The sequence below is a fragment of the Pseudorca crassidens genome, chromosome 3, assembly GCF_039906515.1.
Source record: "Pseudorca crassidens isolate mPseCra1 chromosome 3, mPseCra1.hap1, whole genome shotgun sequence".
Lineage (NCBI taxonomy): Eukaryota > Metazoa > Chordata > Mammalia > Artiodactyla > Delphinidae > Pseudorca > Pseudorca crassidens.
The window spans coordinates 104,894,787-104,909,826 of NC_090298.1; the positions used below are offsets into that span (position 1 = coordinate 104,894,787).

The 15,040-nt window shown below is 43.3% G+C and overlaps 1 protein-coding gene across 3 annotated transcripts in view; it reads left to right on the forward strand.

Annotated features, from left to right (window-relative positions):
* LMNB1 (lamin B1) overlaps positions 1 to 14,758 on the forward strand; it is a 75,004-nt gene extending 60,246 nt beyond the window's left edge. The window contains exons 10-11 of one of the 3 annotated variants that reach the window (XM_067731609.1): positions 1,925 to 2,032; positions 14,366 to 14,758. In XM_067731609.1, the coding sequence (XP_067587710.1) occupies positions 1,925 to 2,032; positions 14,366 to 14,392 (135 nt within the window). In that variant the 3' untranslated portion in view covers positions 14,393 to 14,758. Of the gene's footprint in view, positions 1 to 1,924; positions 2,033 to 3,139; positions 4,510 to 5,591; positions 5,987 to 14,365 lie in introns of those variants that run through there. The other 2 variants (XM_067731610.1, XM_067731608.1) reach the window with 2 other exon arrangements.
* The last annotated feature ends 282 nt before the right edge of the window (positions 14,759 to 15,040 follow it).

Genomic DNA, 15,040 nt, shown 5'->3' on the forward strand with positions numbered 1-15,040 from the left:
TATTTTTCTATTTAATTTTGTCGACATTTATTTAGCTCACTTATATTCCATACAGGCTTTCTGCATTAAATTAACTGATTTTTAAATGTTGTCAAATGAAAAGTGCTTAACAGCAGGCTTACATTAAAGGCAATTATGCTGAAGTAATTCATAATTAATGAAGTTGGGCAAGTTGCTCTTTTCTAAGCTTCTCATTTGAGGCTCATAGTCTGGTGTTTCATCACAAGCTCTAAGAGCCGGTGTTTCCATATGGGATGTATACACTGTCATGAGTTGCTAGAAGCTGAAATGTGAGAATTCTATAACAGATTTTATTTGACTTTTCTTTCCTCATTTTAAGATGAGTTGAGGGAAGCTAGGTACTCTGAAAACTTTTTGGGAATCTTTTTTCTGTTTTGTATGCCATCATCCCCCAGTGGATATCTTAGTTCAAAGAGTTGTAATTGATCTAAGGATTCACATGCTTTTTTATTAGTACTAATTTGGTTAAAGCAAGTGTTATTTGTGAAAAGACTATTTGTGTGTATAAACATGGACTGATCTCACAGAATTGAAGTTTCTGGCTAATTCAGACTCAAAATGGTCTATCTTCCTCGGCTGTGCAACAATAATCAAAATTCCCTACAAAATACTACTGTACTACCTTACTTCATTTATAAAATATATATGTGGACATGTTGTAAAGAGAACTCTCATTTCTCTGTCACTGTTCTCTGGTTTTCTTCCTCTGCCATTTTAAACTAGCTGGTCTGTGTTAAATTTCAGGTAAGCTTTTACTGACGTGATTTTAGTGTCTTCATCTGGAGTTATCTTTCTTGAGTAACCTTAGGACATGCATGGTACAGAGTAAAATTAGACGTTCTGCAGCACTCTAGGACACACTCATTTACTTGCTGCTAGATCATCAGGTTAGCCTTGTGCTTAAACAGAAACACTGCTGCATTTGTGCAAGTCAGCATTCTCTACAGGATAGTTATTTGTATTTGCGCCTTTCAGTAGAAAATGGAAATGGTTACTTTCTGTTATGCCTCCAGTGAATAATAGGAGTTCTGTTTTTTTGTACAGAGTACATTGGAACTTCACTGGTATGTTGTTAGTAAATAGTGTTCCTGTGTCTTGATTCTGTTTCATTCAAGAGGAACTAGCTGCTGAAGGAATGAAAGTTTGTCCTTTTCATCTCACTCATCAGGTGGTCCTCTTGCCACCGAGGTCCCTGAGAGCACAGCAGTTAGACTCTGACTTCATTTTATTCAGCATTTATTTAGCACCTTCTCTTTGCTAGGAGCCAAGATCTTTAAGCTGAATTCATGTTGAGTGTTATAAAGAATTTAGTGTGCCAAATCATTTACAGAATTCTTAGTAACAGAATGGGATAAAAAGCAGTGGGAACTTCTCAGCAGGTATTTCAAATTGGATACCAGTAGCTCCCCTGCAGGGAATATTGAAAATCTAAGAACTGCAACTAATTATGCAAAAATTTCTGTTCAGTAGCTGAAGCTACTGATGAGCCACTTAAAAAAAAAAAAAGAAAAGAAAAGTCCCTGACATAGGAATGCTGTTTCTTAAATTTACGCAACGAAAAGATGTCGTCCTCCCACAGTCTTTGTGATTTTTAAGTATAGTGGGTTTTTTTTTTAAATTAATTAATTTTTTATTTTTGGCTGCGTTGGTCTTTGTTGCTGCGCACCGGCTTCCTCGAGTCGTGGTGAGCGGGGTCTACTCTTCGTTGCAGTGCGCGGGCTTCTCATTGTGGTGGCTTCCCTTGTTGTGGCGCACAGGCTTAGTTGCTCCACGGCATGTGGGATCTTCCGGGACAAGGATCGAACCCGTGTCCCCCGCATTGGCAGGCGGATTCTTAACCACTGCACCACCAGGGAAGTCCCAAAGTACAGTGTTTTAACTTAAATCAAACTCTTGTGTTTAGGAGGTTGCTCAAAGAAGTACAGTCTTCAAAACAACCATACCTGAAGAGGAAGAGGAGGAGGAAGAAACAGCTGAAGTGGCTGTCGAGGAAGAACTTTTCCACCAGCAGGTATTACTTTAATATATGTCTTTTAAATTTTATTAACAGAATTACATGAAAACCAAAACCAGTAGTGGAGCTTGTTTTTTCCCTATTACTTGATGAACTAAGTCAGTGATCTACCAAGTGGGGTTTGTTTTTCCTGAGGGGATCTTCAAGATACAGTACATTTGGGTCCTGGAAGAAAATGTTTGCACTTCTTTTTTAAAAATTATTTCTCATATCAAATTTCAGTTTTGTCTTTTGTTTTATAATGTATGTAATATGTTATGGTAGGGCATGTATGCCACATAAATAAGTATATATGGATTGGAATGCATGCTAAAAATTATTTATTGAAGGGTTCTTTGATTGAGTTTAGATGACTAAATTGGAGCAGGTATCTGCATATAAACTCAAGAAAAACAAAGAGTAGGGACTTCCCTGGTGGCGGAGTGGTTAAGAATCCGCCTGCCAGTGCTGGGGACACGGGTTCGAGCCCTGGTTGGGGAAGATCCCACGTGCTGCAGAGCAACTAAGCCTGTGAGCCACAACTACTGAGCCTGTGCTCTAGAGCCCGCCAGTCACAACTACTGAGCCCGCGCGCTGCAACTACTGAAGGCCACGTGCCTAGAGCCCGTGCTCTGCAACAAGAGAAGCCACCGCAATAAGGAGCCCGTGCACCGCAACCAAAAGTAGCCCCTGCTCGCTTCAACTAGAGAAAGCCCATGTGCAGCAAGAAAGACCCAACACAGCCAAAAAATAAATAAATTAAATTTAAAAAAATCATTACCTGATTAAAAAAAAAAGAGTAATGTTCAGCTTCAGTGTGAAGCAAAATTCTTGCTGTCTTAAGTTTTTAATTATTTAATTGCAAGATAGATTTTAGCTGATGCTTGGACTTTTGAGAGTCCTTGAAATAAACTCCAAATTTGATTTTAATTAATTAAATTGGAATTATTAATAAGTAATGAGCCTTCAGTTTATATTCTCAAGCTGTTCATGTCTATCATTAATCAAAATTCCTACCCTTATCCTTATAAGATGTCGTCACCATGTCTCCAGATTTATAAATCTGTTTGTTTTGCTTAATTAGCCCCAGTCCTGCTCCAAATAAACATTTTCTCATGTGTTCAGCCTCCAGAGTTGAGAACCACTTGAGGTGGGTTATAGGAGAATGAATTTTTGGCATGGATACTTCCTCGTACATTTTGGAGGAATATTTAAGAACAGGTGTTTTATACTTGGCTTTAACAAGAAACAGGTACAAGATCCATTTTCTGCCCTTATTTGAAATATTATAATGACTGGAAGTAAAATAACAATATAAGAGATATCTCAGGGTGCCAGGCTAGTGGTTCAGAGCATGAGTTGTAGCAGATCAGATGCTGGAGAAGGCTGTTTAGGCCACCAGAACAGTTGAGAAGATCTCTGGAAAATAGGCTTGTCCAGTATTTTGAAAGATGGGCAATTATTTGAGTATTAGAAGGCAGATGGTAGTGTTCTGTGGTTGTTTGAATTATCTGTTGCTACATTAGGAGACCACCTTAAATTAAAGCTCAGTGACTTAAAACTGATTTCTTAATTCCTATGACTCTGTGGTTTGACTGGGCTCCACTGGGCAATTCATTTGTTCCCACCCAATGGAGAGTGAAGTCAGTCATGCAGTTGCATTCAGCTGGAAGCTTGGCTAGGGCTCAAATGTTCTCCATGTCTGTTTCCATGTGGTTTCTTATCATTTGGTTGTTTAGTCCAACCTTCTTTACAGCATGGCAGCTGGCTTCCAAGAGAGTGAAAACGGAAAGCATTAGATTTCTTAAAGGCCCATATTCTTTTAGTCAAAGTAAGTCATAGGCCAGCTTCAATTCCAGGGGAGGGTAAATAGTCTCCACCTCATAATGGGAGGAGTGGCAAAGAATTTATCATGATCTTTAATTCATCACAGGGTATATGTCAAGACTTGAGCACCAAGTATATCTGTCCATCCAGTTGTGTTTGTAGGGTGTGAGTGAGAGATAAGTGAAGTGGGGAGGTTGGTGTTAAATCAGCATACTCTGGAATGCCTAGGGAAGGAGCTTCTGCACACTTTGGAGCAAGGAGAAGTTGAGACAATATCAGAGGGATGACTGTAGAAGGGAGATTGCAGACACCCTGAGAGACTATGCAAATGGAGATTCATTAATTAAGGCATAGTGACCGAACTTGAGGGGGAGAAGAAAAAAAATCAAAGATGTGCGAGGTTTATAGCTTTTGTGATCAGAAGAAATAATGATATCAAAGTTCTAAAGAGAGGACTTCCCTGTTGGCGCAGTGGTTGAGTCCGCCTGCCGATGCAGGGGACACGGGTTCGTGACCCGGTCCGGGAAGATCCCACATGCCGCGGAGTGGCTAGGCTCGTGAGCCATGGCCGCTGGGCCTGCGCGTCTGGAGCCTATGCTCTGCAACGGGAGAGGCCACAACAGTGAGAGGCCTGCGTACTGCAAAAAAAAAAAAAAAAAAGTTCAAAAGAGGGAAGATGGAAGGATGGATCAACTATTTTGACTTCATATTAGAGAATGAATCCAGTGGCCTTTTGAGTTGATTAGAAGTCTTTCTGGTTGACCTTCAAGAAACCAATTTCAGTAGTCAAGTGGTGTTTCACAGTCATGTTGTGAGATTTTAAGGAATTAGTGAGTGATAAAGAAATGGATAGAGGGAGCCGTTTTGACTTCACATTTGAAGATGAACCCAATGCAAATGCTTCAGGATATGAAAGCTGAGGATCCAGCAAGCCATATTTCCTGATGTGGTTGTTCAGAATGCCATCCACTGAGCTCCTGTTTCCTAAGTTACCAAAGGATGTTATTGAATAGGAAGTTTCAACTTCAGCTGCTTATTAGGATTTCTTAGGGAGCTTTAAAATTACATATAAATAGATACTGTTCCCCAGTTAAATGGGAAATTCTCATTTATTTTTAAAAAAATTTATTTATTTATTTATTTATGGCTGCATTGGGTCTTTGTTGCTGCGTGCGGGCTTTCTCTAGTTAAAGCGAGCGGGGGCTGCTCTTTGTTGTGGTGTGTGGGCCTCTCATTGCAGTGGCTTCTCGTTGTGGAGCATGGGCTCTAGGTGCGAGGGCTTCAGTAGTTGTGTCATGCGGGCTCAGCAGTTGTGGCTCGTGGGCTTTAGAGCTCAGGCTCTGTAGTTGTGGCACACGGACTTAGCTGCTCCGTGGCATGTGGGATCTTCCCGGACCAAGGCTTGAACCTGTGTCCCCTGCATTGGCAGGCAGATTCTTCACCACTGTGGCACAAGGGAAGTCCGAAATGAGAAATTCTCATTTAATTGATCTAGGGACCTAGATCAGAATTTTGTTTTAAGAACTCCTCAGGATCTCAATGTGCAGCTAGAGTTGAGAATCACTGTTCTGGAATTTGTTGGAGTATTCTAGGGGAGAAGTCCATAAGAGAAGTTTAAAAAGGATAAGTGAGAAGTAATAAACGTCCATTTGAAGTTAGGTAATAATGAATTTGTAGTATCTCTGCCTTATTTTAAAATACCGTGATCCATTTTCTTAGCACTAATTTTTTTTTCTGTTTTCCTCATCAGGGAGCCCCAAGAGGTTCCAATAGAAGCTGTGCAATTATGTAAACTTCTCACATCAACTGTCTTCCTCAAAATAAAGAAGTATGGTAATCCTTACCTACATGCAGTGCAGAGCCTTCTCAGAAGCACAGAATATTTTTATATTTCCTTTATGTGAATTTTTAAGCTGCGAATCTGATGGCCTTAATTTCCTTTTTTGACACTGAACGTTTTGTAAAAGAAATCATATACTTTGTTGCAAGATGTGAATTGACACTGAACTGTGTACTGTTTGAAAAGGGTCCCTCAAAATTTTGACATTTTTTTTGTATGTGTGGTTTTTTTTTTAAGTTCTATGAGGAGGGGAGGGTAAATAAACCACTGTGTTTTAATTTGTTTTAATTTGAAGATTGCTCCATCTAGATTAGCAATCTGCTCTTGATTATTCTCTGCTATATATAACGGTGCTGTGAGGGAGGGGAAAAGCATTTTTCAATATATTGAACTTTTGTACTGAATTTTTTTGTAATAAACAATCAAGGCTACAAAAATTTTTTTTAAATAGAAAAGAGAAATTTTGTAAGAAGGCAATATTAACCTAATCATCATGTAAGCACTCTGGATGAAGGATTCCACAAAACTTTGTTTTATGGTTACTTCTTCCCTTAGATTCTTAATTCACAAGGGGAATGGGGGGAGGGGGGAGGGGGGAGGGAAGGGTTTCTCCTAAAACGCATTAGTTGTGTTTTTTAAGATAGTGTAACTTGCTTAAATTTCTTATGTGACATTAACAAATAAAAAGCTGTTTTTAATATTAATCTGCTGTCTTTTAACTTTAGAACTGTTTTGGGGGAGAAAAGCATTGTTTCAGTTTTACTTTTGATAAAAATAATTTGGCTTTTTGTTTGAACTAGATTTTTCTTTAAGGCTCTGACAATGGGGAATATAAACACAAACTATTTTGGGGTCTCCCCTGTTTTCAGTACTCTGTTGTCATTAATGATAGCACTAATAAAAGCCATAATAATAGCTAATTTTTTGGAACCAGACACCATGCTCAGTGCTTTATATTTTTTAGCTTATTAACAATAAGACCTTTGAAAATCTCTTTAAGAAAGCCATTTAGGAACATTAGGGACAGTAGGAGAAATTGGGGAAGACACTCCTTTTAAAGGAAAAAAATGGAGATAGTATTTCTGGAATCTAGTTTTACTTTTTTTTTTTTTGTGGTACGCGGGCCTGTCACTCTTGTGGCCTCTCCCATTGCGGAGCACAGACTCTGGACACACAGGCTCAGGAGCCACGGCTCACGGGCCCAGCCGCTCCGCGGCACGTGGGATCTTCCCGGACCGGGTCATGAACCCGTGTCCCCTGCATCGGCAGGCCGACTCTCAACCACTGCGCCACCAGGGAAACCCAAGTTTTACTGTCTTTTGAAACACAGAAGAGACACTGATTACAAGGAATACAGTATGAATGATAGAAAATATGTGTGTGCTGTGTGGGGTAGTTACGTATGGTGGTAACTAGAGTGTCATTTTTTACGCATTTGGAGAGTTTATCTTGTGATTGCTTTAGCTAAGTGAGTTAGTTCATCTTGTAGAAAGTAGAATATCCAAACCATCCCTAGAATGAACTGTTGATAACAATTCAGAAGCTAATCCAGAGTCGGTGTTTGCTTTTCTCTTAAAATATTCCTGCAGTAAGCTGCACAGACTAGCAACTTACACTTGAAAATAACTCACAAAGTCCCAGAATTACTGTGCTCTGCAGATTTACTGCATTCGCTGGTGCCGTCGGAGACACAAGATAAATGCTGGGTTAGAAATTCTGTCTGGTGAAGCAGATAAAATGATAACTTCACACAGATTTATCTTCAGAATGAGAATGGCAGTGCAGGGTGTGGCCCAACTTGCTTGTGAAAAGTGTTGCCACAAGATAGGATTCTTGCCATCAAAATTCATTCTAGGTACTTTATTGCCAGATAAATTGGGTTATAGGAATCACTTTAATTAATTAAGCATTAAGAAAATTTGGCAGTTTTTCTTTTTTTTGTGGTACGCGGGCCTCTCACTGTTGTGGCCTCTCCCGTTGCGTAGCACAGGCTCCGGACGCGCAGGCTCAGCAGCCATGGCTCACGGGCCCAGCCGCTCCGCGGCATGTGGAATCTTCCCAGACCGGGGCACGAACCTGTGTCCCCTGCATCGGCAGGCAGACTCTTAACCACTGTGCCACCAGGGAAGCTCAGGCAGTTTTAATACAGAGGAATATTATATACTCTAGTGAAATTTAGAGTAAGAACCCAGGACTCAGTTAATACATAGCTGGGTGCCTCTGAATATGTGGAAGGAGATTGTTGAGTCGATTTAAGCTGACAGACTTTACACTAAATAGAAATTTTCTGAAAGTGAGCTGCACCTACACCTGTTCCCACAGAGCATCTGGGAGGCAGAGGCTCAACGGCTGCCTCTCTGTAGTAAGTGCTTCTCCCCATCAGTGGAGGCTACAGCTGCGTATCTGCATTACTGAACTGTTTCATAACAAGCGTGAAACTTTCCCCCCTTATTTCATCTGCAGTGGTCTAGTTTCACCACTATGTTTAGATACAGATTTATTTTCCTCTTGCTCAGCTCTCACCTCAGGGTTTTTTAACTAAGAGAATTCTGGATGTCTGTATTTTGTTGAATATCAGCTCATCCCTGTTCGCTGTTCTTCTCTTCTGGGATTTCTTTTAGCCTTACATTGAACCTGTTCTCTTTCATATGTTTTAGGTTTCTTTGTGCTGTATTCTCAGTAACTTAGTATTTATCTCGCTAATTATGTTCTCAGCCCTGTCTAATCTGTTTATCCCATTTGTTGTAGTTTCTAGTTTCGTTAACTGTACTTTTCATTTCTGAAATTGTGCTTGATTCTTTTTCAAAATTTGCCTGTCCTCTTTTCAACTTTTTTTTTCTTTTTTTTAACTATAGTTGTCATCTTTTAAAAAGGTCATTTTCATCATATTTATTTTATAGTCTCTAGTCTGTGTTCTTGAGTATGCCCATTTTTTTTTCTCTCAGCCGCAGAAAAATTATTGGTGGTTTGCTTCCTCGTGGGGTTTTTAGGATTGTGAACTTATCTTCAGTAAGGGCTGTTTATTTTGTGAGTTGTCCCTGTCCCAGGGTTTTGCTACAGAGTAACTTGGAGGTTTCCTGTGCTGTCTCCCCAGTGATGAGGTGGTATAGTGGTCTGGACCTCTGCTGCTGTTTTCTCACCTTGTGGTGGTGAAGGTCCACTAGGACAGTTGTGCGGAGTGTTTGCTGGTTCTTGCAGGTGACTTTCACATGCAGTCCCCCGGCCCCAGCAGGAGCTGGGTTTTGGTCTGGGCCGGCAGGCAGTCCGTGTTCTGCTTGCCTGGGCTGTGGGCTGCACGGCGTGGTCCTGTGCCTTGTGCACCGGGCCCTCTTCCTTGCATGGACTTAAAGCCATGTTTCCTGTCCCCATCTCCAGCCCCCGAGGCTTCTCCTTAAGACTTTGAGTTCTTTGTTCCTTATGGCACCTGGCCATTTCTTGTTTTTTAGGCTTAGTCCTAGATTAAAACCAAAATAAGTTCTAGTTTATCAGTTTTATAGTGGAAGGAAGGGGTCATCTTGGCCAGTTCATTCCACCATCACACACACATACAAATAAATGCACATTTATTTTCATATGTGTGCAGTTTTAAGAGATACAGTTATGCTAAATCATGTTCCTTTGGGCTTCAGTTTCTTACCCATCATCATCCCTTTTACCAAATCTTTTTTTTTTTTTTTTTTTGCGGTACGCGGGCCTCTCACTGTTGTGGCCTCTCCCGTTGCGGAGCACAGGCTCTGGACGCGCAGGCTCAGTGGCCATGGCTCACGGGCCCAGCCGCTCCACGGCATGTGGGATCTTCCCGGACCGGGGCACGAACCGCGTCCCCTGCATCGGCAGGCGGACTCTCAACCACTGCGCCACCAGGGAAGCCCTGAAGAGACGCTTTGATCCACGCTTCTGGATCATTGGCTTCTGAACAAAATGCAGATCTTTTTAGTTCCACTGCATGAAGTAGCGGCATGGGTGTGAATTTTAGGGGTACCACCAGAGGAGAATGACTCTTAGGGTTCAAACTTTTGAGCCCCTGAAGCAAGGTTCTGGAATTTCCATAATATTTACCAGGCAAAACCCAGAATTCTGAAATTGAGGCTGACTCCTTCCCTTCCTACCAAAAAAAGGCACTGAAAGGTGGTATTTAGGATTCGGTTTTTCTGCCATTTGTCTACCTTACTAAAGGGACGTTCAGAACAAAGTTGATGGGAATGAGGAAAATATTTAGGCAAAATACATGTAAAGCTCACAGAGGTCACAGTTCAAATTGGAGAGGGAGCTTCACATTAACATGTTGAATGGGAAGAACAGTGAATTAATGCAGACAGGACTGGGAGTGGATGCGGCTTTGCTGTTTTGGAAGGTTAGAGTGTGGGCCAAGGATCACAGAAGTCCCCTGGGAGCCAGTTTGCCCTGGAGACATGCACCCGACAGCCGGGAATCACCTCACTCCCTGCCTCCTATCCTCGCTTTCATGATACGTATTCTTCCTTTACTTTAACAGCACAGTAAATCCTGTCTTCTGCTGATGTTTCTCAAGAGACAAAATGCACCTCTCAGTTTAAGGAGACAGCTTGTTCAGTAGCTTGATGACTTATAACAATAAGACACATATTCATGCGGATTTATTATGTGAGTGCCCCAGTCTGTGTAGCTTAATGATGTCTCTGCATTTTGTATACCATTTTCTTGATATTGGTGTTTATTTCTGTGGTTTAAAACATCATCCTCACCTGCCTTTTAAGGCTTCTTCCTGCAGCTTGTGTGCCCTAATGCCCTTTGCCACTAGCGTCTGGTCTGCCAGCGTTCTGACTTTCTTCATGCATCTGGCTTACGGCAGACCTCCCCATACAGCTGTAATAGTTGGGGGCGCGTACCTTCCCTAGTCTTTTTTTTTCTTCAGCGCTTTGTGACTCAGTGTGAATAATTATTTTCAGACTGTCTGGTTTGGCCTGTTAAATACGCTTGGGTATTTCCACAACCCCCTCCGTATAATCCTGTGTCCTATGATGTAAGTTAGCTGCGAGTGTTAGCTAAGTGTCCATTGTGTGACCACACCAGAGGGACATGTCTCCAGATAGCAGGTCTCACTCTGGCAGAAACCAGCTTTCTAGCTTAGTGGCCAAGAGCGGTCTTAGAGACAATGATCTTAGATCATTGTTGTGGTTTCCAAACTCTGAGTCCCAGGTCACTTGTTCCCCTCATCTTTCTCGTTCTCTCTCCATTCTCTAGCCAGGGAGCCTCCCAGCCCACCCCCGCCTTTAACAAGCACTGCTTTTTGACTTAGGCCCTGGCAGCTGGTCCATTCTCTTCTGAAGCCTGGGATTGTGACCCAGCCTCCCTCTTCGCTGCCAGCTCCCCACTCCTTTGTTATGCTGCCTTCCAACCCGTGTCAAGAGGACTGAACCCAAGCTCTTTCTAGGGCCAGAATTTTCCTCTGAACCATTTTCCCAGGTGCCCATTTCTCTTAAGTTTTTGTCCTGCTAAGAGAAAAATTGTTAGGAAGTTTGAACTTCGGAAAAACGAGCTGAAAACATTCACTGAGCGCCTGTTGCTTAGTTTTCATTATTCTACGTCATGAAAGAAATAGCCTGGACTGAACTCTGAGAGGTGTGGCCATGGGATCACCAGGACTCAGTGCTTATGTTTACAAATCTGGGCGGGATCCTTTTGTGGAGAAGGAAGGGTTTGGGCATCAGAGGGGGGATGACTCAGGGTGCCTCATACCAGAAACTCCTGTAGGAACCTGAAGCAGGGCCTTTAGTCGTGTCGGGCACCTGGGGAACTTTGGGAACCCAACCAAGAGGAATGGGCAGGGGCAGGGTCCTGGATGTGCAATGCTGCTCTCACACTGTGTGGGGGGCACAGAATACCACATGTTGGTCTCTTGCTTACACATGGAATAGTTTCAATCTCATACGGGAGGAGGAAAGACCCATAAAGAGGAAGGAGGGAGAAAGCGAAAGGATTAGACGTTTGTTGAATGTTCACACAGCCAGGCACTCTGCTCAGGGTTGTCCCCCAAACATTAACTCACCTGAAGCTCGTAGTACCACGCTGGGCAAGTAGTGTTATCCTTGTTTTGCAGATGGGTCAACTTGCCCAGAGGCTAAGTCAGTCATTCATTCATCCCTTCAATGACCGTTCACTGGGGGATTTAGTTTTGCCGGGCATTGCCTTGCCAGCACCCGGGATACCAAGATGAGAGATCCTGTGGTTTTCTTGGGAACTCAGTCTCATTGCCCAGGCCACCACCAGCTTTTTTTTTTTTTTTGTCTGCTCGGCTTGTGGGATCCTAGTTCCCCCATTAGGGATCGAACCCGAGCCCCCTGCAGTGGAAGCGCTGAGTCTTAACCACTGGACCGCCAGGGGATTCCCCAGGCTACCAACTTCAACAGCTCTGCCTATTCTACTGTCCCAGGCAGCTGTTAGGAAATGATGTACATAGCTAGTATACCATTGACAGTGGTACTACTCACTGTCAGCAATGAATGGGAACAATTCCAACTGTCAGGTGGCTCCCAAATCCCCATGTTAAATCTCTGTTGTTTCTGATGTTCTTCAAATGAATGTCAAGGTAAATAAATATTACTTGCATGCTGCTGTTTAAAAAATGCTTTCATGTAGGTTAGCTGATGTGCCTTAGTCAGGAGTGGGCGGGCCATTCTGCTTTTTTTTCCAGAGCTCAAGCTCGTGCTCATTCTGTCTTCCTTACTCTGCACTGCATTTACCCTCTCCGATGAAACGGCAGGTTACAGCCTGGGTGGACTGCCCTTTCCTGAACTGGCTATGTTTTAAGATGTGTTTTTCCTGACATCAGGGAGCTGATTAATTGTTCTGGTTTAAAGTCTCCTGGGGGGTCACTGTTAGGTATAAGCTAAGCAGGGGTGGTACAGGGCTTAATGAGTAGTTGAAAGCAGGCTGGGCCTCAGGGAAGCAACATGTTAGTGACAGATCTGGGGGTTGTTGAAAGTGGCCCAGAGAGTGTGCACCGCACACCCCATTTATCCTAGTGGGCAGTAGGGGCTGTGAATGACAGGAATTACTAGCACTGTGATTCAGCTCTGATTGCAAAGGAGGTAAAAAAAAAAGTTTTTTTAATGATAGAGAATTAACTCTTATTTAAAACATGCCAAGTGTAGTCATGGGTTATGTCCCAAATTTGTACTTTCCCACATGGATGGTCCTTCTCCACAGACAGGCTATAAATAGAAGAAAGAACAGCATTGTTTCTGCCTTTGAACTAACTCTGAATGGAAAACCCCTGATAGGAGCGGCATCAGTGACGCTAAGTTGCTGGCACTTAACGGTGTGATCCTGAAAAAGCTAACATTCCTGTTTCTCAGTTTCCTTGTCTGTAAATTAAGACTGAAAGAAAAAGGAAGTCCTATTAGAGAGTTGATGGGAGAATTATATTAGAGCACGTAGGAAGATCATACCAATATGGTAGGTCTAAAATACATAGGAATTTAAAACTAATGATTACTTCAAATATTTTGATTAGGGGAATTGGGAAGTAAGGTGAGACTTTGGTTTTGAAATGGCAGGTTGTTCATTGTTCTTAGTGTACGTAAGTCTACAAGTGAAGACGGTGTTAGAGCTAACACTTCTGGTCAATTGAGTGGTTAAACAAGGAAAGGTATTGAGAATACCGGAAGCGCCACATTTTATTCATCTCATGAATAAATATTAATTTCAACAAACATTTATTCAGCACTTACCAAGTGCCACGCTGTGTACTAGGCACGGGCAAGTGCAACACTGAGTAAAAGGAAATCTTGTCCTGACCCTGATGGAGCTTACAGCTCAGTGTGGGCCTCAATCAAATAATCATACAAAGGTGGAAAACCACAGCTGTGCTAAGTGCACTTCTAGAAGGAAGGCACCATACACAGCAGGTTTCCCGTAAGAGACCAGGAGCAACTGGTCTCCCATAAGAGGAGGTAGGAAGGCGGCACTTGGGAACTCTGGTTTTAAACAACAGGGGCGGAGGTGCCAATGTGGCCAACCCATCACAGATTGACAAAGATGCCCGTGACTGTCAAGGGGCCCCCTGTGCTCAGGGCTCATGGGAAATGGAGAGGATTCCTGGAACGTGTTTGCAATCACTTCCCGGTTCTCCACTGAGACCCGAACGCTGAGAAAATCTTCTGGCTCGCGCCGGTTGGCCGCCCTTCTCTGAGTGCTCTCCTGGCGCAGGGCCTGCGCGCTGCCGAAGCCGAGCTGTCCTCCCAGCTGCCCTCGAATGCACGCTGCGCACCGACTTGTTGTGGTTGATCCTCGGAACTGAGGAGACAGGATCTCGCTTGTCCTTGATGTGGTGTCTGTAGGTTGATTTCAGGCTTTCATTTAAATAAATAATTCAAGCCTTCAGCTGGGAAAGGGGTTGCTACATCACCGGGCAAGGGCTCTGGCTGCTAAAGCAGCACGTGACCAGCCAGGGGGACTTCCCCCGCCTCCCCGCCCAGGTTGCTGGGAGAAGTAACTATGGGTCTGTGGCAGCTTTTTCCCAAACTGCATGATGAAGGTTGGGAAACACTGAATTATGAAATAAAGGAAGGCAGTCGGCGTGCTTCTGTCATCCTTGGCTCATGCATCCTAAGTTACAGTTATGAGCTCAGCCTTGTGATGGTGTATCACAGGCTGCCGTGCGATTCTTCAGCAAGTTGTTTTCAGTGTGTTCTCATCCACAGTCTCAGGAGGCAGGAGCTGACCTGTGAGTGACTCTGGGTGGTTATAACTGGGAAACAAGTCAACGCTCACCCATACTGTCTCAGCGGGAAATGAGGAAATGGACAGAATTCCGGAAGGCTGTTGTTTGAAGAGGCTCCGTTCAGTTCCAAGAATACAGGGGAGGAGCAAGAACTGTGAACGTGTTTACTACCCATTCATTGACTCACGCGGAAATTGTCCCCGTCTGGGGCCTTGTGACCCCTGTTATGTCAGAAGAGCTACCGGGAAGTTGTGGAGACAGATGTGTCCTCCCCTCCTCTCTACTGCCCTGACCTGGGCGGACATACGGCCGCTTCTTTCCTGAGTCTTCCATGGTCGACTTTTGCTTCTCAGAGCTGCTGCCTCGTTCTTTTTCCTCCTCAGATCACTGTGTTCCAGGCACTTCTTCCCTGAATGGTGCTGAACTCAGGAGTGGGGCGGGGGGGGGGGAGAGGAGGGGGGCTTCGGAGGATGTCACCTTGAGACACACTGATACTGACAACGGAAAGAGTTGGCTTGTCCCAGGATTCTCTTCATGGTGTGTGTGTGTGTGTGTGTGTGTGTGTGTGTGTGTGTGTGTGTGTGAGACAGGGTTTTTTTGTTTTTTTAAATTTTTATCAGAGTACAGCTGATTTACAATGTTGTGTTAGTTTCAG